The sequence below is a fragment of the Myodes glareolus genome, chromosome 9 (assembly GCF_982192425.1).
Source record: "Myodes glareolus chromosome 9, mMyoGla1.1, whole genome shotgun sequence".
NCBI classification, from domain to species: domain Eukaryota; kingdom Metazoa; phylum Chordata; class Mammalia; order Rodentia; family Cricetidae; genus Myodes; species Myodes glareolus.
The window spans coordinates 15,549,534-15,573,220 of NC_142034.1; the positions used below are offsets into that span (position 1 = coordinate 15,549,534).

General features: G+C 44.1%; 1 protein-coding gene across 1 annotated transcript in view; it reads left to right on the forward strand.

Annotated features, from left to right (window-relative positions):
• Bptf (bromodomain PHD finger transcription factor) overlaps positions 1–23,687 on the forward strand; it is a 105,644-nt gene that overhangs the window by 67,702 nt on the left and 14,255 nt on the right. The window contains 14 exon segments of the mRNA XM_085695954.2: positions 2,149–2,273; positions 3,320–3,448; positions 7,217–7,367; positions 7,665–7,707; positions 10,443–10,689; positions 11,000–11,161; positions 11,373–11,524; positions 13,348–13,456; positions 14,931–15,076; positions 15,078–15,149; positions 19,139–19,412; positions 19,957–20,834; positions 22,019–22,101; positions 22,311–22,536. Coding sequence (XP_085552080.2) covers positions 2,149–2,273; positions 3,320–3,448; positions 7,217–7,367; positions 7,665–7,707; positions 10,443–10,689; positions 11,000–11,161; positions 11,373–11,524; positions 13,348–13,456; positions 14,931–15,076; positions 15,078–15,149; positions 19,139–19,412; positions 19,957–20,834; positions 22,019–22,101; positions 22,311–22,536 — 2,797 coding nt within the window.

Consider the following 23,687-nt stretch of genomic DNA (forward strand, 5'->3'; position numbering starts at 1 on the left):
CTGATAGTGATTCTCACCCATTTATTTATTTATTCGCATTTATTTGTTGGGGGTGGTTCGTATGGATCTAGCTATGCAGCCCAGGCCGGTCTCAAACTCCTGTCCTCCCACCTCAGCTTCATGGGTAGTTAAGACTACATGTAGGCCCAACTGTATGTGTGATACATATTTTTAAATGTAATGTTAAAGCTGAGCACTTTAGGAAAATTGATACTTGTCTCATGGGTGCAGTAAAACCTTTTTGACCTCTGTGCATACATTTCCTTATACCTGTTTTCCCTGACAAGACTCTGTTTCACTGTCATTTCAAACTGGCAGTTGTTCCCCATAATGCTCTTAGAGGGGTCCTGCTCTATACCTGGGCTATTCTGAGTGATTGGTGGACTGCTCTCTCCCGCAGGGAAGGGAGGGGAAGCCTGCATCACCTGAGGACCTGGGAGAGAAGGGAAGCCTGAGTGTCTAGTTTACATGCTTTCCCTTAAGCCTTCTCTGTGGCATAGCTCATTCTGACTTCTACTTTCTTCTCCATGCAAGCTCCATCGCCATTTGCACCTACCCCTCTAGCCATAACTGCACGGGATGTAGTGTCCGAGAAGTGTGTGCTTTTTACACACTTTGTTCCTTCTCGTGTGCCCCCGTGACTTTGAGACTATGGCAGACCTATGGACTTGCTTCTCTTACAGGTAGATTCTAATAGACTTCTTTTATCCCAGCTTTGTTCACAGTTCTGGCCCTTTGGCAGCATTCCATTGTTTGAATGCATGAGTGAGTGAGACAGCCAACTGATAATCCATGGGGCGTTGGTAGAGTACTTGCCTGGGATGTACAGGACCTTGGGTTCTGTCATCAGAACAGTGGAGGTGCATGAGGCCAGACAGGCAGAGTGAGGATTTGAAGTTATTGTTTGACCCTAGAGAACAAGCAAAGGTGGCTTGTTTTCCTCACACATCAAACTGGCACAGACTTTCCATGGGACGTGCCTAAAGTGACAGACACCTTGTTCCTCCCAGAATATCCCTGCACTAGTCAGCATCTTAAAGGCTCTGTTCAGGGTCGAGGATTCCTGGGATCTTAACCTGAAGAAAATATGTCACAGGTGGAGACAGAAATTGTCGGAGGTGTAGTAACAATTGACTAGAGCTTTACCTTCTCACGTTGTTCATTTCTCTCACGATAGTAACAGAAAAAGCATTGCTTTTCCAGTGCAAAATTGTCCTCTTAAGATGAACCATTTGCCTGTTAGTGAAGGAAATGATTTTCACTGTATAGGTTTCCTCTGTACTGCATTCAGCCAGTGTATTCACTTCGTGTAGTATGAAAATGTCCAAAGGGGAATCTACTTATGCCGGTCATAATAGGGAATTGACAGTCACTGACTGCTTTTATATGAATTAAAGTGAATTCCATTTTAGGATAAAGTCTTCATTGAGGTTGAGTAAATTCATTTTCATATGTATCTTTAGTGTTACTTTTAAAAAGAAAGGCATATTTAGTAAATTTATACTCATGCTTGTGGAAAAACATGAGCCTGGATTCCTTCTCTTCTTCAGAGTAGTTGATGCAGGATTGTGTGTTTCTGGAAATGGCTTTCTTCATAGGATTCCAAACTCACCGCATTGTTGGTATTTATAGTATATGTAATGTTCATTTTCAAGAGCCATCGTGGACTACAAAATTCCCTTCAGTTCAAAAAGGTCTTCTTGCACTTACAGTGTTTTAGTTTTGTTTTATTCTTTGATAAAATATAAACATTTTCTTGTTTTTTTTGTTTATCAAAAACTATCTTGGTTTTACCTTCAAAATTCTTCTATCTTATTTAGTAACATGGTTATTGATTATAGTTTTTCATACATATATTTTAGTTGATTAATATAAAAATCTTTAAATTATTGTCTTACTGATCGTAAGATAAAACCTTACCTATTTATATGGCATTGGAAATGAATCCAGATGATTTAAATGTTATCCTAGGAACTCCAAGCTGTTCCTTTAAAGAACATGTAATGCCACAGTCTTCCAGAGCCATGTTAGAGACACTGAGGTTACAGTGAGCACCACAAACATGTCTTTCAGTTTCCTTAAGAGGAAGAGAGTGTGTGAGTGTGTGTTTGTATGTTTATATGTAGTTGATCTGGGTTGTTCTTTCAGGTATAGACTTCAGACGGTAAAATCCCTAGCGGGAGTGAGCCTGATGTTACGGTTACTATGGGCCAGTTTGAGATGGGATGACATGGCAGCCAAAGCCCCTCCAGGAGGAGGGACTACACGGACAGGTAAGGGAGTTGGACTTTAAGTTTAAAAGATACAGACTAAGTATATAGTTTAGCTACTAGAATGCATATCTTGCACACTAACGTGTTGACCCATGTTAGGTTCCTAGCACTGCATAACCTGGCTGTGGTGGTGCATGCTTGTAGCCTTACCACTGAGGAGCTAGAAGAGAGAGGATCGAAAGTTCTAGGTAATCCTCGCCTATGATTTCAAGGCCATCTTCAGTTACATGGGGCCATGTAGCAGAAGAGGTAGCCAGACCTGGCAGCACAGGCTCATAATGTCAGCTACTTGGGAGGCTGAGGCAAGAGGACCTAATTAATGACTTGCTTGGGTTACTTAGCTCAAAGGCCAGCTAGAGCAACTGTCTCAAACAAAACAAACCAAGAAACTAAAAATGGCTCTGTGGCTATAACACTCAACCTAGCATGTAAAAGGCTCTGGGCTTGACCCCTAGCAGTGCACAAAAATCAAATCAAATCAGGTGCCATTCAGTGAATTTATTAAATGCTTGTCTTATTTTGTAGAATTTAACCTTGCTCAAGTTTTCCGAATGCCATAAGGTCAAGGTTAAGGAGCAAGGTTCACATTATAGGTGAGTCAGTTAGCCTGAGATTCCTGGATCCTCGAGCACAGCTCTGACTGGGTGCTGCCTCTGGGAGTTAACTTGGACCTTATGTCCTTTTTTTCTTCCTGTCACTCATGCTGAGGTGGAGGGATTGCCACATGTTTGATACCAGCCTGGGTTTATGTATCAAGTTTTATACCAACTTGGGCCACAGAGGGAACCCCTGCAGTGTATCAGAAGGAAAGGGATGGTCTGCTGGAGCAACACAGAACCTGCTGCAGGCACAGCCAGCAGCGCCACAGCCTCGCTGGGAAGAAGCTCACTGTTGTCGTCATGCAGTGTTGCTGCGCTTAGTCATGAACCAGATGTTCTGAAAGGGCATTTCAGATCCACAGCTTTAAAGACGTACCAAGTGCTACATGTTCTGAGTTTCTTCATATTTAGATGATTATTAACAGTGTGTAAATCATGTTCCCATAGAAACATCTGAAACTGAAATCACAACCACAGAGATAATTAAGAGACGTGATGTGGGTCCTTACGGCATTCGTTCTGAGTATTGTATCAGGAAGATCATTTGCCCAATTGGAGTTCCAGAAGCACCAAAAGGTAAAAAATAGATCATCACTGACCTGTTGGCTGTGTGTTCTGTTAATTGAGATTTGCTAGTAATTGTCTCTTTAATTGCTTACCTTACACCACAAACTACGCCTGTGTTGAGACGTAAGACTACCGGCACCGAAGGTAGATCTCTGTGAGCTTGAGGCCAGCCTGGTCTACAAGAGCGAGTTCCAGGACAGACTCCAAAGCTACAGATAAAACCCTGTCTCTGGGGAGGAGGGGGGATCTAAATAAATAAATAGATAGATAAATTAGGCTCCAAACCTACAGATGAAACCCTGTCCCGAAAAAAGTATAAATAAATAAATAAATAAATAAGACTACCTGCCAAGACAGGAGATCGTTGTGAGTCCCAGGCCATCAGAATAGAACCCTGTTTCAAAGAACAGACTGGAGGCTGGAGAGATGACTCAGCAGTTAAGAGTGCTTACCTCTCTTGCCAGGGATTCATGTTCAGTTCCCAGCCCCTACTTCAGTTTAGGGGGCTTCAAGGCCCTTGTCTGAACTCCATGAGCTTCTGCAAATAAATTCATGCAGGCTCACACACATGCATATAAATAAAACTAAAATCTTTTTTTTTTTTAATATCCTTAGTGTTAAAACTAATGCACCAGCACTTGGGATGCAGAGGCAGGCAGATCTCTATCATTTTGAGGCCAACCTGGTCTACAAAGCAGGTTCCAAGACAGCCAGGGCTGTTTTTAATTTATTTATTTTTATTTTAAGTACATTGGTGTTTTGCCTGCATGTATGTCTATGTAAGGGTATAGGATTCCCTGGAACTATAGTTACAGACACTTGTGAGCTGTCATGTGGGTGCTGGGGATTGAACCCAAGTCCTCTGGAGGAACAGCCAGTGCTCTTAACAACTGAGCCATTTCTCCAGTCCCCAGCCAGGAATGTTAAACAGAGAAACCCTGTCTCGAAAACTGAAAAAGTCAAACAAACAAAAAAAAACTAATGCAAACTACTCAAGATAGTCATAAGAGACATGCACATGTGCATAAATAAGAAAATGTTAAGTATGAGAAGAGAAAATGTCTTCACAAGCACATTTTCTCCCTAAATGTATACCTTTAACTGATATTAACTCACAGTTCATTTTAGTGAATAATGACAGGGGATAACCCCCACTTGAAAGAATACTGATAAGGTCATTTCTGTCCTGGGAGAGAGTGGGATACTATCACAGTGACCAACCACTGCTCTCTAGGCACACAGTCGGTAGGCAGAGAACAGATCTACTCCAGCATCTCCTGAGCCAGAGTCCAGAGAAACTGGAGAGAAGGTGTGAAGTTGGCGACTACTAAACACACAGCAGACTTATCTAAGGGGGCAAAACTTGATTAACAAGGTGTTAAGCAAGCCGAGAAGATTTTGGCCAGTTTCTGCACTGGTAGGAGCTGTTGGCAGCTTCAGTGTAGCAGATTCCTGTCCTCTCTGCTCTACGAAGCCTCAGCCAAGCGGTCTGTCTATATAACTAGCCATGTGTTTTTCTTTTTTCTGTGCACACAATAGGGTCATTTAATTTCCTTCCACAACATTGTTTTTTTCAAGGTGCACACCAAAACCTGTGATTAATTCTGTAAGCTACATGATCAAGGAACTCAGACCTAACCTTGGATGTCGGGACATAAGTGTTTTCCTTGTCGTTTTCCATCTTCGGCAAATCTCACATCTCTAAGTAGCATTGCTCTGTAAAGATCATCTTCATTATGATTTACAAGTAAATTCCCCAGTGAGGAGGGGGTTTTCCCAAGAAACAGTCACTCTGTACTAGATACAGTGGGATTCTTTCACTTAGTAATCACACCATGCCAAGTACAGTAGGAACACATAGCAGCAAGCATGTGAAGGCACAGCAGAAGCAAGGAGACAGTTCCCCTGGGCCTTTGCCTCTCCGGGGTGTTACAGGTGAGATGACTGCCTAAGCTCCACTGCTGAATGCGGAAGCTCTGTTGCTGACTGCAGCTCCTCCAGTATGGTCACCACCACTGTCTCACATTGCTCCCTGGAGTCCAGGTTCTATTGCCCTCTGCTCCCTGGGATCTAACTGTTGCTCTGGGCCCTGGACAAGGCCCCTCCCTCTTTACTATACAGTATTTTAAATCTTACTGAGAGATTTATATGTTCTTCATCCTTTTGGATCCCTTTTTATACTGGGCAAATGAAACCTTTCTCCTCAGTGCTTGCGGGGTGGGGATGGGGGAGCATTGCCAGCTCAGCTGTGAAGAACTCCAGCTTTGCTTTAGTCTTTCAAACCAGCAAAGGTTGAGTGTGGCTGTGATCCACAGTCTGAGTGCGGTGGCACAGACTCAACACTCAGGGGTCTGAGGCAGAAAGATAGTATGGCTTGTGTTCCATAGTGAGTTCTATGCCATGCTGCAGCTTACATGGAAGGCAGTGTTGGTCAGGAAGAAGAGGGATCAAACACACACAGCACAGCAGCGAAGTCCCTTCCTTTGTGGTTATTGGCCTTGCTTCCTGGGTGAACCAATCAAAGATATACTCTGCTGCTCTGTGTACCTGTGGGGTGCCTTACTCTTCTCCAGGACTCCCCTTGTTCTTTTTCATTGACAAAGAAATTTTATCTGGGGGGGCTGGAGAGATGGCTCAGTGGTTAAGAGCTTTGCCTGCTCTTCCAGTGGTCCTGAGTTCAATTCCCAGCAACCACATGATGGCTCACAACCATTTGTGATGAGATTTGGTGCCCTCTTCTGGCCTGCACTGATACATGCAGGCAGAACACTGAATACATAATAAATAAATAAATCTTTAAAAAAGAAAGAGAGAGAGAGATTTCATCAAGCTGACCCCTTGTTGTTTCAGTCTTAGCAGGCCAAGGAGCAGCAGTCTCAAGTGAGCCCTGGAGTGGGTATTGCCAGGGATTTGTCCTTCTCTCCCCTTCCCCAGTGTCACAGCTCTCAGCTTTCCTCCTAGAAATGTTAAATCCTTGAAAGAGATTGTATTGATTTTGGAGTCTCAACAATGAATTGCTCTTAGTCACATGTGGAGAAGGGATGAGGAATAGAGTCCTAGGCAGAGGAAAGGGTGTAAAGGCCCACAAGCCCTTTATCAGGGTTGGCAAGCCATTTCCCATGAGCCTTGATGACTGCCTGCTTTACAAATAATTGGAACACAGCAGCATGTGACTTTGACTTGTTTGTTTTTCCACTGATTCTTTTTCAATATGTTGTGCATTGGTGTTTGCCTGCATGTGTGTCTAGATGAAGGTTTTGGGTCTCCTGGAACTGGAGTTAGAGCTGGTTGTGAACTGTTGCCATGTGTGTCCTCTGGGTGAGAGCAGCCAGTGCTCCTAACCGCTGAGCAATCTCTTCAGCCTCCAGACATTGTCTGTTTGTTTGAATTATTTATGTATGTGGGTGTCTTGCCTGCAGGTGTGCCTGTATACCATGTGTGTGCTTGGATCCCCTTAGACTGAGGTTAAGCACAATTGTGAGCTGCCATGTAGATATTGGGGATTGAACTCAGGTCCTTTGGAATAGCAAACAGTGGTTTTAACCACTAAGCCAGCTCTCCTGCCACAGACACTTTTTTCCAGAATTGCAATGTAGACCACTTGCTCTCAGGGGTTTGTAGGAAAAGTTTGGCTGGTGGTGGCATCCTGGGCTAGGTAGCACAGACCCTGTCTCAAACTACAAAATGTAGTTTGCCAACCGCCATGCTTCATAAGATGAGATGTCAGAACTCCATCCAAATAGTCTTGCTGAAAACATTCTGGTTTCTTTCCCCAAGAAACACCCACACCTCAGCGGAAAGGCCTTCGGTCAAGTGCATTGCGGCCAAAGAGACCTGAAATGCCCAAGCAGACGGGTCCTGTTATCATTGAAACCTGGGTGGCAGAAGAGGAGTTGGAACTCTGGGAGATCAGGGCTTTTGCTGAGAGGTAATCGGCTAACGCCTGGTCATACTGGTGCTTTTGTCACTTCAGAGCTAGAGAATTTCCACGTCAGCTCTCACTGTAGTCCGTTTGGATTAACTTTTCTCTACCTTTTGATGTTATGTACTATCTCTAAGTAGTTTAAGTCTTGTTTCTAAATTTTAGTGTGTTAGTATTATTATTTTTAAATATCTAAATGTTCTTTTAAAACAGAAATAGTCCATGCTTTTGTATGATGCCAAAGTCAACCAGATTTAATTTATTAAACAGTTTCTGATGAGTTGCTCCTTTTCCCCCCTACAGAGTGGAGAAAGAAAAGGCTCAAGCGGTGGAGCAGCAGGCTAAGGTCAGTGGACAGCAGGCAGGGATCACTGCCCAAAGGGGCCTCCCCAGCCAGCAGGGCCCTGAACTACAGCAGATTGACCTTTTCAGCCAAACTCAGGCAAATTGTGTGCCTGGCTGCAGTGTGTTAAATTCTTCTTCTGGTTATTTTTACAATTCTTTGAGTAGTTTATAGAAAGATTTTTTTTTTCTGCTGAACTCCAATGCAGCCTGTGAAGACGTCAACTTTACTAAGGCTCTGAGTTTGTGGTGATCTGTGCTCACGACGTCAGTCGTTTTCTGGCCTCCCATACAGTGATCAGTATTGTTATCTGAGAATCACGGGAGGGGGCCTGGAGGATAGAGGTGACTTATGTCAACATAGCTACACGTTTATATTAGCTTCATGTGTACGAGTGTTTTGTCTATGCACCACATGCATGTGTGGAGTCTGTGATATTTAGAAGACAGCGTCAGGTCCCCTGGAGCTGGAGTTAATGGATGACTGTGAACCACTATGCAGGTGTTGGGAATAAGCCTTGATCCTTTAACAGCAGCCATCTCTCCAGCCCCAGCTACACATATCTTAAAAACTTACTTTTTAGGTTTCAAGCCATTCTTTTTTCATATTTTATAAAGCACATATTTCAATATTTCGTTTCTTCCAAATTACTGTGTCTTTCTCCAAACTTAAAATTTGAGAAAATAGCATTTTTGGGTTATGTGCTCAGTTCTGCTATGGAAATTTAAAGAAAATCACAAGCATCTCTGTTACTATAGCAACTGGCTGGTTCTGCTCTTTGTTTTGTTTTGTTTTTTCAGACAGGGTTTCTCTTTGTAGTCCTGGAACTTGCTCTATAAACTAGGCTGACCTCCGACTCAGAGATCCGCCTGCCTCTGCCTCCCTAGTACTGGTATTAAAGGTGTCTGTCACCACCGCCAAGCTGCTCTTGCCTTTATAGGTAGCTTTTGTCATCTCTGCCATACAACCTAAAGTGGTACTTCTTCATTTGTTTTAGACTAGCCCTTTAGGTTTTTAATACATTTTCTCCCAGTGAAATACTCTTAATTATGTATCAGTTTCTTTGCTCTGTTTTTATTTTAACTAATTTGATCAGATGACATCTCTAAGTATGCAAAACTAAAGTGCTTCTGTTTTGAAAAGTGGGCATTAGTATAAAATACTTCAAACAGAATGGGTATGATTATAGAGGAGAGGTGAAGCCCGGGATTTGGACTCAATAGAGTTTGAGACTCTTCACTGTAGCTCAGACTTTCCCGAATCTCAATGTGTGACTCAAGATGGCCTCAAACTCACAGTAGTCCTCCTGCCTCTGTCTCCCATGCACTGCAATTACAGGCATGAACCACAATGTCCACCTCTTGTTTGTGGTTTTGAGACAGTGTTACTCTGTATGTCAGGCATCCTCAAATTCAAGACACGCCGCCTACCTTACCATTGAATGGATCTTAATGGGCTTAATCACAGCCCATTCATGCGTCCTTGGGCCAGTTGCCCAGCTGGTCTGAGCCTCAGTTCCCTCATGTTGAATGTTCCAGTGCCCTCTTTATGATTTGGTGAGAAGTATTACTAAATGAGGTGCAGCACCGTCTCTCCAGCTCAGAAGGTGATGGTGGCTCCCTTAAGTGGCTCAGTCACCCCTGGAACGAAGATGGTGCTAGCCACCAAAGTTGGGTCTCCTGCCATAAATAAAACGTTAGTCCTACCTAACGTTTCCCTCTTGAAGACTCTGCTGTTTCTCATTAAACCACCATTGGTTAACTATGGATAAATTCCTCCAGTCTTTCATTAAAAACATACAAATTGTCCTTTCCACCTATTTTGCTTTGATTTTTTTGTTTTGTTTTATTTTGTTTGAGACAGGGTCTCTCTGTGTATTCCTGGCTGACCTGGAATTTTGTGTATAGAGGCAGCTGACATTGAACTCACAGAGAACGGCCTCTTTGAATTAAAGGCATGCATCACCACACCCATCCTGATTTTTGAGAGTGGACCCTGCTCTGTAACCTAGGCTGGTCTTGAATTTGAAAATTCTCTCGAGAGATGGAATTATTTTAGCAGTACTGAGTAATGAACCCAGAGTCTCATGCATGCTAGACAAGCACTCTAACAACTGAGCTCTATCCCCAGGAACACTGGTGTCTGATGATGAGATTCTTCCCTTCTCTAGTATTTAAAGTTCCTTTTAATTATTTAGTACATGAATTAGTCCCAGTACATAGGAAGTTGAAGCAGAAGGATTGCTTCAAGTTCAAGATCACAGTGAGCTATATAGTTCTTTGCAGGCCAATTTGGGCTGCAGAATGGACTCTGTCTATGAATAAACAATAACAAGGTCTCAAAACTATTTATAATTCCCATTTAGCTTGATCACAAGTTTGCTGACCTGAATAGTAAGGGTAAAAATTACTGTCATTCTCTTTTTGATTGATTAAGTTATGCTTCTGCCATGAAGCAGGCCCACCCCCTTCTTCTGCTCTGACTCCGATATACAGGTGTTAATGTCTCCAGTAAGATTTTTCCCACATTTCTTCTCACTCTGAAAGCTAGATATTATTAAGAACATTTTGAACCTTTAAATTTTATTTATGGACAATTTATAGTCATGTAGACTTGGGGATTGAGCCAAGGAAAAATTAGACAGGCATGCTTTCTTTTTGATATTTTAAGATCAAGAAATCCTGCAAAATGGGGTTTGTCGTATAGAACTGAGTTCACATTTTCTCTCCTTGACTCAGAAACGTTTGGAGCAGCAGAAGCCTGCAGTCATTGCTGCGTCTACCACATCCCCAACAAACAGCACAAGCAGCACCGTCTCTCCAGCTCAGAAGGTGATGGTGGCTCCCTTAAGTGGCTCAGTCACCCCTGGAACGAAGATGGTGCTAGCCACCAAAGTTGGGTCTCCTGCCACAGTAACATTCCAGCAAAACAAGAACTTCCACCAAACCTTTGCCACGTGGGTGAAACAAGGCCAGTCCAACTCAGGTGGGGCTGGGCTGAGTGAAACATTGCTGTCATCGTGGGGGAGAGGGGGCATCTCTGGCCTTCATTTCTTGAGAGCATTGCTCCACTGCTTGCGCAGGCAGGCTGTGCAGCTGTTGTCGTAGTTGCTCTTTGTGGAGTTTCTCTCTGCGGTCCTCGCCTTCACTGACCACATAGTGCACTTGGAGCAGAGAGGAGTGATTTTATTAAATACAGATGAGCCGCATTTCGTGCATCGGTGCCCTTCCTAGAAGTCACTGCACTGCTGGTTCTTTAAAATCTAAAGCTTATTAAATGTCTTATACCCCATTAGCCACCAGCACAGCTGCCACCTCTGCTACAACCATTGCCAGCACAGGTCAGACGTTCCAAATTACAGGCAATCCCGTCACTATGGCAGGAAAAGTAATTACCAAACTGCCACTTCCTGCAAACAGCAAGATTGTCGCTGTAAATGTGCCAGCAACACAAGGAGGTAAGGGAACCTCACAGAGTTTGAGTTCACCTTCGCCAGATCATGCTGTCGCCATCACTCCATCTCCTCCTCACTGGTTTCAGTCGTCAGGTCTCACATTCTGTGTAGCCCACTCTGCAACCCACCACACGTAGTTTCCTCAGATGCCGAGCAGAACCTGATGCCTTTCCTTGAAGGGTAGTGCCTCATGTCTTCTTCATTTCTCTTTAAGGCGTGGTCCAGGTACAGCAGAAAGTCCTGGGTATCATTCCATCGACGACGGGTCCTAGTCAGCAGACCTTTACTTCATTCCAGCCCAGGACTGCCACAGTAACAATTAGGCCCAATACCTCAGCCTCTGCGGGAACCACTACCACGTCCCAGGTAAGTGTTCCTCAAGGATTTCTCTGTGGAGGAGTGTTGACCACATAAGGGTAACATTCCTGTGGTCTCTTTCAATATCAGTACAATTCATCTTCCTTCACTATGATTTAATCTGTGATGAACTGCCAGTTTGGAAAAAATAGATATTTGTGGGTTTTTTGTTTTGTTTTCTCCCTCAAGACAGGGTTTCTCTCTGTCACCTTGGCTGTCCTGGAACTTGTTCTATAGACCATACTGACTTCAAACTCACAGACCTACCTGCCTCTGCCTCCCGAATGCTGGGTTTAAAGGTGTGTGCCACTACCGCTTGGCATTTGGTTAGTTGCATACTGACTAGTATCGTTTAAAGATAATAATTATTTGCCAAGATTTTCCTTTTTTTTAATTCTATTTTTTTAAGATTTATTTATTTATTATATACAGTGTTCTGCCTGCATGTGTATCTACCCCCAGAAGGGGGCACCAGATCTCATTATAGAGATCTGCAACCACCATGTGGTTGCTGGGAATTGAACCCCAGCCTCTGGAAGAACAGTCAGTGCTCTTAACTGCTGAGCCATCTCTCCAGCCCTGCCAAGATTTTCTAGAGAGAACTGTGTATGACTTGATGAATAGCAGTGAAACAGGCTTTACTTCCTAACCCTCTCTTGAAGCACCTCCCTTTTGCAAGAGTTCTCTCACCTTTGCTTTAATTCATCTATATTCTCTGGTCAAAAAAGAACAGATTGTGGGCTGGACAGATGGCTCAGTAGTTAAGCACTGACTGCTCTTTCCAGAGGACCCTGGTTTAATTCCTAGCACCTAAATGCCAGCTCACAACTGTAACTCCAGTTCCAAGGGATCCAACAACCTCACACAAATAAACATGTGAGCAAAACACCAATGCACATAAAATAAATGAATCTAAGAAAGAGAAAGAAAGAAAGAAAGAAAAAGCAAGCAAGCAAGCAAGCAAGCCGGGCAGTGGTGGCGCACGCCTTTAATCCCAGCACTCGGGAGGAAGAGGCAGGCGGATCTCTGTGAGTTCGAGGCCAGCCTGGTCTCCAAGAGCTAGCTCCAGGACAGGCTCCAAAGCCATAGAGAAACCCTGTCTCGAACAAAACAAACAAACAAAAAAAGAGTGGATTGACATATACCGTATCTCAGCTATTAGGTGCACATATGAGGTACAGCATTTCTTTGGTGCTAGTATCATGGAAAAAACTTAAAAGTCAGAATGTTCTGGCTCTAGTTATAAAACTGAAGTTATGTGGTCATTAATGTCATGTTTTAAACTGTGACAGGATATTGGATTTTTGTTGATTTACTATATTCTCCAGGTTCCTTGAGCACTAGTGACAAAGCTGAGCCTTTCTTCCGCCTCTTAGTCTCCCAGCAATTTTTGTCATCAATGGCAACAAATTCATACTACATTTGAATTAAAGTTTCTATCTTCAAAATTCCACCTTTATACCAGCACTGACTACATTTCAAATGTAATAGTGGGGAGGCAAAGGTCTACATAGTGAGTTTCAGGGCTACGTAGCAGAACCCTGTCTCCTGTATATGTATATAAAATAGTGCCATTCTCTGCTATCTCTGTAGAATGTTTAAGGAACTTGAATTCTAAGTCCAGTGTGTTTTAGTCATTTTGAAGCAGTTTTATCTCTCTTTTTGTTTTGATTTTGTTTTTCAAGACAGTTTCTCTATGTAGCCCTGGCTGTCCTGGAACTCACTCTGTAGACCAGAGATCCCTCTGCCTCTGCCTCAGGTGCTGTGGTTAAAGGCGTGCTGTACCACACCTGCTCTCGCAATTTTAATGCATTGTCTTTGTTTGTCCACAGGTAATCACGGGACCTCAGATCCGTCCTGGTATGACGGTGATTAGAACACCCCTCCAACAATCAACACTAGGCAAGGCAATTATTCGAACCCCTGTGATGGTGCAGCCAGGTATTCATACATGAAGCATTACTGTTTTAGTATGTGGACAACACGTCTAGGAAATTGTAACACTCCTCTCTGTTTAGCCTCTCTACCAATTTGCATTAGTGCTTAAGTGCACATTAGCTTTCTAATCCATGGTGGGGTACGAACAGAGATGCTGTTCATTCTGTCTCCTTTTCAGCTTCACTTACAAAGTGAGTAAGGCAGACCTCTAGCAGGTATAAAGGATAGCATTCAGACCGTTACCGTCGAGAGAACAAAGGTTTTTGTACATGTAAAATGCAAAGGCAATGTCAGACCTTGAATCAATCACAAATTGCTGTAAGCAGATACAAATATGGTATTAAGAGTTGAAGACTGTGACCTCGACCTGGCATTTGATGGTAGGGCTTTTGCTTTTTGTGTATAAGGCCCTGCTTTTCATGCCCTGGCATGTGTGGGGTGGGGAGTGGAGATATAAAATTCAGTGAAAATCCAAAAAGAGGGCCTATAGAGATGACTTTGGTTAAGGACATGTGGCTTGAATGTGTTTTTTGATGACATTTCAAAGAGAACATATGTATTGGATTATCTCAGTGATCCTCATGTTACTGACCAGAACCAGTCTGTTTTTAGATTTACTTACTTCATTTTACATGTGTGAGTGTTTTCATTGAATATATATCTGTGCACTATACTCATGGCTAGTGTCTGCTGAGGTGCATCTCTGGAGATGGAATTATAGGCAGTTGTGAGCTGCCGTGTAGATGCTGAAAATTAAACTGGGGTCCTCGACAAGAACAAATTCTCTAACTGCTGACATCTCTCCAGTCCCCAGAAGCAATCTTTTCTGTGTTTCTGTAGTAGTTTAGCAGTCCCATATCTTAAATGGTAACTTTCTGTGTATTATTCCTGATCAGTAGTGCACAAGACATAGTCTTGGGTCGGGTCCCTGAAGCTCTCATATCACTTGGCTCATCTTGAGAGAATGGATGAGAACAACTCAGAAGTTTAGGAGGAGGAGCAATAATAAACAGCTTTTGGTGCTGATTATTAAGTCATCCCATAAGGCCACCAGACTTATGTACATTATTCCCAAGAAAACACCCAGATGGAGGCAGCCCAAAAGCTGAGATTTACTTCATGACCAAGAAAATGCCTTTTGTTTTCGAGACTGGATTTCTCTGTATCCCTGGCTGTCCTGGAACTCACTATGTAGTCCAGACTAACCTAGGACTCACGGATATTCGTCTGCCTCCCAAGTGCTGGGGTTAAAGATGTGCACCACGTTACCTGGCCGGCCTGTACTGTTGTTTCTTCACTCTGTTGAAGTTAGTAGGACTCTTTGGCTGTGGTCCTGTGTTTGTACTCATCTTGGGTTATTGGCAACCAAATGTCTATTTGAAGATTGAAATTAACTGCATTCATCTGAAGTGTCAGACTGTTTTAATTCCAAGTATACTAAGAGCGTGTGATCAATGAGGGTATCTTGTTCACGCAGGTGCTCCCCAACAAGTGGTGACTCAAATCATCCGAGGGCAGCCTGTTTCCACTGCCATTTCCGCTCCAAGTACAGCTTCTTCTGCACCTGGGCAGAAAGGTCTAAGTCCAGGAACAGCAGCTGGTCCTCTGCAGCCTTCAGCCCCACCACCCCCCTCGCCCCCAGCAAGGGCAAGTGAAGCTCACCATGGCTCAGCTCACTCAGTTAACACAGGGCCACGTAAGTGACTTTGCTTTCATTTGAGAGCTAGTCTTATTTTTGCTGAAGTTTACATTTGATGTTAGGTCAATTTTGAAGTATATATCCTTCTAGAATTGGCTGCTTGGGGCAGGGAAGGTGACTCAGAGGTTAGAGCACTGGCTGCCCTTGCAGAGTGAGTACCCAGGTTAGTTCCCAGCACCACAACTACCTAAAACTGCAGTTTCAGGGGGATCTGATGCCTCTTCTGACCTCCATGGACACTAGGCATGCACACAGAACACAGATGCACATTCAGGCAAATGCTCATACCTATAAGTAAAACCTTTTAAAATTACACAGAGAAGAAATGGCTGCCTCCTGGAGTCAAACAAGAATACTTATTATTGGCAACATAATGTTCCGCTCTTTAGAGTCCCTCAGTTAGGAGTTGTAACAATGAAAGGGATAAGTCTTTCATTTTCCAAAACTTCATTGGGTAATTTTCATAGAAAAAATGCAAAATTTTGGGTGCATTAAATTGATAGCCCACAACATCCAATATCGTTGTCCAGTCCTCTATCAAATTCCCAAAAGCCCACTGTAGTTGGCTATTTTTTACTCTTTGAAGGCCCGCCATCCAGCTCACAAATACATACATGGAGATTTATTCTTTACTTATGAATGCCCGGCCTTAGCTTAGCTTTTTCTGTTTCTAGCCAGCTTTTCTAGCTTAAATTATCCTGTTTCTCTTTAACTGCGTTTTGCCTCTGGACTTTTTACCTTTCTTTATTCTATCTTTCTTGTTTATTTTTCTTTCCTTCTTACTCCAGACTGGCTGAGTGACTGGCCCCTAGCATCCTCCTCTCCTCCTTTTCTCCTTGCTGCTTGCTTGCTCACTCCTTGCTCTTCTGGAGTTCTCTCATTCTTTCTGCCTGGCAGCCCCGTCTCTTTCTCTCTCCCACCTCTCTATTGGCCATTTAGCTCTTTATTACACCAATCAGGTGTTTTGGACAGGCAAAATAACACAGCTTTACAAAGTTAAACAAATGTAACATAAAAGAATGCAACACATCTTTACATCATTAAACAAGTGTTCCACAGCAAAAACAAATGTAACACATCTTCAACTAGTATTCCACAACAGCGCCTGTTGGTAGCCTCCCCTGCTGGCATAGGGAGACATTAACAAGAACACTGATGCTGTTGAAGAGCAGCAAATCTAGTTGCTTGTGTGCAACTAGATTTCAGAACTCTGGGTTAAGTGCTTGCTGCACAAGCATGAGAGCCTGGGCTCCGTCCCCATCATCTACAAAAAAAGCCAGCTGTGAGGGTTGGAGAGTTGGCTTAGCAGCAAAGAGTGCATCTTTCAGAGGACCCAAGTTCAGTTTCCAGCCTCCATGTCAGTTGCAACTTCCTGTGACTCCATCTTTATGGTATCTGATGCCTTCTTCCGGACTCTGGGGATACACACAGACACAATTTAAAAGTAAAAAACAAATTTTAAGAGCAGCCATGATTGCGCACATTTGTAGCTCTAGAGCTAGGAGGGACACAAGTGAGTCTTTGGAAGCCCACTGGCCAGCCAGTGTAGCAGACACTCTGCGTGCCACATTCAGTGTCTTGTCTTTTAAATGAGACCGAAGAGACTAGAGAAATGGTCCTTGTAGAGGACCCAGTTTTAGTCCCAGCCAGCATCCACATGGTGGATCTGAACACCCTCCTCCAGGGGATCCAGCGCCTCTTGTGCTTTCCAAGTGCTCATGTGCACATACTCCAGCAAGCTCATAAACATAAGGAAGCTAGCCGGTGTCATCCTCTGACATCCATGTGCATGCACGAGGGAGCACATATACCATGTTACACGTGTGCTTAAAACAACTGTGAAGCAACAGAGATTGGAGATACACCGTGGTTGGTGGAGTGCTTGTGTAGTATCACAAAGCCCTGGGCGGATCTGTTTCATTGCATAAATCAGGAATGCTGACATGCGCCCATAATGCCCACACTTGGGAAGGAGAAACAGGAGGATCATCCATGACAACCTAGCAAGTTCTGGGCTATATCGAGCCCTTTCCCAAGAAAGACAAAACAAACAGAACAACAAAAGCTTCCTGCAGTGCTTCACTAATATGCAGCGTGGCCCTCCATGCAGCTGGGTACTTGCGGTACATCAATGGTAGCCTTACAAACTGCTGAGGAAAGACAAGCTTTTCAATCAGTTGGTACTGGCCTGATTGACCACACATAGGAGACCATGAGGGTGGGCCAGTGCCTTGTGCCTCATTTAAAACATACTCAGTTCACTGAAACAAAAGTTGTAACTGAGAGGTGAAAAATTATCTTCGTACAATATTCTTTACTTTTGTTGTTTTGATTTAAGACAGTGTTTTACATATCCTGAGATAGAGCTGTGGAATTGAGGAATTAGAGGTGTTTGCCAACACCCAGTTTATGAGGTGCTGTGAATTGCACCTAAGGTTTTGCACTTCTTGGCTTCCCATCCATCCATTTGCACACTCCTTTCCTTTCTTTCTCTTTCTTACTTTGTTTTTGTCATCCAAGTCTGCCTCAAATTCACAGTCTTTTAGCCTATTCCTGCCAAATTCTGGAATTACAAAGATACTACCCTATCTTTGTAAGTACTTTCACTTTTTCTTTTTGTCTCTTTTGAGACAAGGGTCTCTGTATAGCCCTGACTGTCCCAGAACTTGCTGTATAAATCAGGCTATTCTCGAATTCATAGAGATCTGCTTGTCTCTATCTCCCAAGGCATGTGCCACTACTTCCAACTACCTTCTTTTTTCTTAACCTTTCCTTCTTTTTCTCTCCCTTCCTTCCTATGCCGGGATCAAACCAAAAGTCTTGCACATTTTAAGCAAGCACTCCCAGCTGGTCTTCCCAAGCCCCATAGCTCTGTTTACAACACACAGAGAGTGCTAACCAGGCACTCAGGAGGGGGAGCTAAGACACTTGTGAGTTCCAGAATGGTTTGGACCACAAAGGGAGACATTGTTGCAAGAGCCATTAATTAATTAATTAATTAACTAATTAAAGTAATTTATAAATTGAATTTTGGGAAAAATAAAAACCCAAGAGCTAGGGATATATAGCTGAGTTGGTACAAGCCTTGCCTGATGCACACAGCCACTGGGCTCAGTTGTTAGGACAATAGAAGCAAAGATGAGTCCTAGCTGCGCCTGGTACCATAGGTGTGTGATCTCTGCTGCTTGGACTGGAGCAGGGGTTACTGTTCATTCTAAAGCCTGACTAAGCTACAGAGTGAGTTCAAAGCCACCCAAGGCAACTTAATGAGAGTTCAGAATAAAGGAAGGCTTGAGTGTCATGGTGGTTTGAGCACATCCCAGCTCACATAGTCTCAAGTTGAATGTCTACAGAGAAGTAAAGGAAGGTAGAACTGAGCTCGCCTATCAGGCACACTACAGGGAGTATGGGCAAAATGAGAAACTGCAGAAATATACTCAACTACCCAGAGTGTGCAGAGAAGAGGCTTAGTCCCTGAGAAAGCTCTTGCTCCACTAGCCTGACGACTTGTTGGGACTCTCAGAACCCATACGAAAGCCACACAGTGGTGCAAAGACCTCTCCAGACATTCATTGGCCAGCTAGCATTTACAGCAGCCAACAAGAGACCCTCTCTTAAACAGGGTGGACACATACATGAAACATATATGTATATACACACATACACATATAGGAAGAATTTTGACCTGAACATGATAGTCCTCAGACTCATAATTGTAGGGATCAATACCTGCTCAGTGGCTCGTTTTGCTAATTAAATGGGATCTGGAGCAGGTGTGTTGCTTGTGGCTTAATGGCTAGCTACCCATTAGAAAGTTTGGACTGGAAATCTGAGGTGCTGACATCACTGTTCCACACAGATTCCCCCTCAGTTTTCCTGGTCCCGCTGCAGGGGAGGGTCTTCATAACAGAAAGGATTACATTAAAGCCCTTTACATATTCGTGGTTTGACTGCTGTATATTCTGTGTTGTCTGCTTTTTCCACAGGGCGGCAACCAAGGTTTAACAGTAGTAATTCAAGGACAGGGTCAAACCACTGGACAGTTGCAGTTGATACCTCAGGGGATGACTGTCCTTCCTGGGCCAGGGCAGCAGCTCATGCAAGCTGCAATGCCCAATGGTACCGTTCAGCGATTTCTCTTCACCCCACTCTCCACAACAGCCACGACCGCCACTGCTGCCACCACCAGCAGCAGCAGCAGCAGCAGCAGCAGCAGCAGCAGCAGCAGCAGCAGCAGCACTACCACTTCTACAGCAGCAGGTAGAAACACTGTTGCCGCTTATCACTCTGCTATGGAGTAGCAGGGCCCAGTACTCCGCCTCCAGTCTGCTTAACAACTTAACTGCTGATACAGCCAGCTTCTGTGCTTCCATGCCTTGTTCCTAGACTTCCTGTACCCTTCCCCATTAAAGTGAAACAAAATCATAGAAAGGAGGGGTGGAACAGTGGATACTGTGGCCCTTGTACCTACTTTCCTTCTCCAGCCCTGGAGATGAGCTTAGGGAGAGTGAGTCCACCCAGCACTTGACCAGCCTCCTACAAGTTGTCAATGTCTGTTGCCAGGCCATAGCAGAAGAGGAAAGCTTGACAGAGTCTGCCTCAGAGTGCCTAGATGACGTGCAGAGGGCATGCAGGAAATACCTCACTCTTCAGCCTAGGAGATGCCTAATCTTAGCGCACCTGAATAAAAGGCTCACCTCTTCTCTGCTGGAGCTTCAGGGTCCCTTCAGAATCTTCTCACCGCACGCTTCCGTCCTAGAGTCAGGGAAATCACTTTGTCTTTTTGTTTTTGTTTTTTTAACAGGTTCAGGGGAACAAAAACAGAGTAAATTGTCACCCCAGCCCCAGGTCCAGCCAGCCACAACCATGGCGCCAACTCAGTCATCAAGTGTGAGTCCTGCAGAAGTCCAGCCACAGACTCCTCAGCCTGCAGCGCAGCCCCAGTCCCAACCCCAGTCCCCAACTCAGCCTGAAGTCCAGACCCAGCCAGCTGTCTCGTCCCATGTCCCTTCTGAAGCACAGCCCTCCCAGGCACAGTCATCTAAACCCCAGGAACAGTGTCAGCCTCAGAACAGTGTTCAAGGACAGTCTCCTGTTCGCGTCCAGAGCCCACCACTGACTCGAATACGCCCATCAACTCCATCCCAAGTGACTCCTGGACAGCAACCCCAGGTTCAGACTACAACCTCACAGCCGATTCCAATCCCGCCCCCCACATCTCTGCAGACACCTTCCCAAGGCCAGCCACAGTCACAGCCCCAGGTACAGTCTTCAACTCAAACTCTTTCTCCAGGACAAACATTAAGTCAAGTTACTGTTTCGTCCCCGTCTTATCCTCAGCTCCAAACAAAGCTGCAGCCCCAAGTCATTGCTGTGCCTGAGCTCCAGCAAGTCCAGGCTCTCTCTCAGATCCAGTCACAGGCTGTGGCTCAGATACAGGCTCAGCAAGGTGGTGTGCCCCAGCAAATCAGACTGCAGTTACCCATTCAAGTTCAGCAAAGCAGTGCTGTGCAGACTCAGCATGTTCAGAGTGTGGTCACAGTGCAGGCAGCCAGTGTGCAAGAGCAGTTGCAGAGGGTTCAGCAACTCAGGGATCAGCAGCAAAAGAAGAAGCAGCAGATAGAAATTGAGCGTGAACACACCCTCCAAGCTTCTAACCAAAGTGAAATCATTCAGAAACAGGTAAAGTCATTAAGTCAAAGCAGCATGTTCAGTAGCGTGAATTATTGTGCTGTGCGGTAGACTTAGTGGTTTGGTTGTGGTAGGCTTCCTGAATGAGACGAGGTCACTGGTGGGTAACCTTAGAAGACCAGAAGCACTGCTTGCTGCCTCTGATTTGGGACTCCTTAATGGACATGTAGCATCAGTGCTTATTAGAAACCATCTTTCCTTGGTAGAAAACCAAGTGGTAAGGCCACCGTCACAATGTAGCAATTCATTTGAAGGCATTTGATTTGCAAGTGTCATTCTTTCATTTGCCTGTTGACTAAGCAAATTGTGGGCAGACTGAATTCATTTGCATTATTTGCCACACCTTTGTAAAAATGTCTTAAACCCAGATGTTGTCCCTAGCTTTCGTGTAAGGTGGTGATGTGTAGCGGGGCATCATGGAGTAGTACCTGGGTGCAGTAGTCGCTTTAGAAAGCTAGAGTTCTGCCAAAACGAAGCTGGTGACCAGCAGTCTTTCTGAGGATACTCCTGTCAGCAGCCATGTGCCCCCATCAGCGCTAAGCAAAAGAGGTTTCACGTCTTACCAAGCTCTGAAGCTCTGTTTTCTCCCTGAGCTATATCTACATTAAAACTCGTCTCTCTCCAACCACATGGGATTTTTAGGATTAAATTCCATCATGTACATGATTGTGAAAGTGTAAGTTAATATTTTCTTTGAGCGTACATCCTCTGTGACTTGTTCAAATCCCAGCTCTTGTACTATTTCATCTGTAAACCAAGTATTACCTCAGTATCCATTTTCCAGATCTTTGTACTCTCTAGCAGGGTACTCTTCAACCTGGTGGTTGCACAGTGGGTGAGGCCCTTCAGAGCATGAGAGTTGGGTGAAATTTTGGGATGTGTTATTTCCTATTTAAACTCAAGCAAGTTGGTTGATTGCTTTGTCTCAGTGTTTAGTTGACAAAAATGTATACCTGCATTTCAGTGTTAATGGGAAATAAGCAATGTCAAGTGCTTAGCGAAATTTGGTGCGTGGTGCACGGTAAGAGCCTGAAACCACCTAGCAGCTTTCTATCTGTATTAGTTAGACAGTGCTTACAAGTTCAAAGGCCAGCGTGTGCTGTGCTTCCTCCTGTGTGCTAACTGGACTTGTGTCTTATAAAAATGTGCATTTATGGATCTGTTCTGTTCTCAAGGTGGTGATGAAGCATAATGCTGTAATAGAACATTTAAAACAGAAAAAGACCATGACTCCAGCTGAAAGAGAAGAAAATCAAAGGTAGGAAGAGTCACAGGCCCACCTGAGAGTCTGCACAGTTTGGTTTGGCTTTGGTCTTACCCAAGTTTAATGCTAGGAGTGGCTCATAGTCACACCTTGAAACTCTGCAGTCAGTTGTGCATCATTAGGGTCATAGACAAATGGTGCCTTACCTTTCAGGGTGAAGCAGCCAATGTTACAAATTACAAGGGTTGTGTGTTTTTCTCTAGAATGATTGTGTGTAACCAGGTGATGAAGTATATTCTGGATAAGATAGATAAAGAAGAGAAACAGGCGGCTAAGAAACGCAAGCGCGAGGAGAGTGTGGAACAGAAGCGGAGCAAGCAGAATGCCAGCAAGCTCTCTGCTCTGCTCTTCAAACACAAGGAGCAGCTCAAAGCTGAGATCCTGAAGAAGAGGGCGCTCCTGGACAAAGAGCTGCAGATCCAAGTACAGGTAGGCGCGTGCTCCTTGCCAGGCCAGAGCTGAACACAGCTTCTTTCCTTCCATCTTTAGTTAGGCCTAAAACTCCAGCTTACTGTCTAGTATTTACATAAAAATGTTTGTCACGCTAAGAGTAAAAGGCTCCTTGACTTTTGAGATGAGGCAGACCTTTGAAAGTATGGCCACCTTCCTCTAAGCTGAGAGGGCTGTGCTGTCTTTTTGTTTTGTTTTGCTTTGGTTTTTTCAGATTTCTCTGTGTAACAGCTCTGCTGGCCTGAAACTCACTCTGTAGAACAGGCTGGCCTTGAACTCACAGAGATGTGCACCACCACTGTCGGGCATGTGCTAAGCTTTCTTACCCGTGTTAGATGTGGCGTGGCTTTTATTGTCTGTGCCATCACTTATCAGGAGTACATTTCAGGGGAGTTGGAGGAGGGAAGGGAGAGGGAACTGGGCTTGGTATGTAAAATGAGAAAGATTCTTTTTTTAAAAAAACAAAAAAGAGGGGGCTAGAGAGATGGCTCAGTGGTTAAGAGCATTGCCTGCTCTTCCAAAGGTTCTGAGTTCAATTCCCGGCAACCACATGGTGGCTCACAACCATCTGTAATGAGGTCTGGTGCTCTCTTCTGGCCTGCAGGCATACACACAGACAGAATATTGTATACACAATAAATAAATAAATAAATAAATATTAAAAAAAAAAACAAAAAAGAAGAACACACACTTCAGAAGAATGCAGAGGAATGTGAACATAGAAAAACAAATGCCCCTTTATAAAGACAATTCTTCCTAGCCTGAAAGTAGGCACCACTAATCCATTCATGCGTGTTTACAGAGCTTTCTGATTAATAAGCAGACTCCTGAAAACATCAAATCAGGTGTCTTGCACATTTTAAGAAAATACCCATCAGACCAACAAATGACATTACATGACTCAAAAGCCCGGAGGTCTTCCCACAGAAGATAAGCCGGGCAGGGCCAGCAATCAGGTTATTCGCTGGAGGAAGATGAGAGAAGGAAGCACAAACTGCAAGAAAGAAGACAGAGTTGTTACTGTGTGTGTTGCAGTTATTACATTGACATCCCCAAGGAAGCCATCTTAAAATTTTTAAGAGAGTTAAGGTTGCCAGAATTAGTATTAATACAGCTGTTGTCACAGTGTC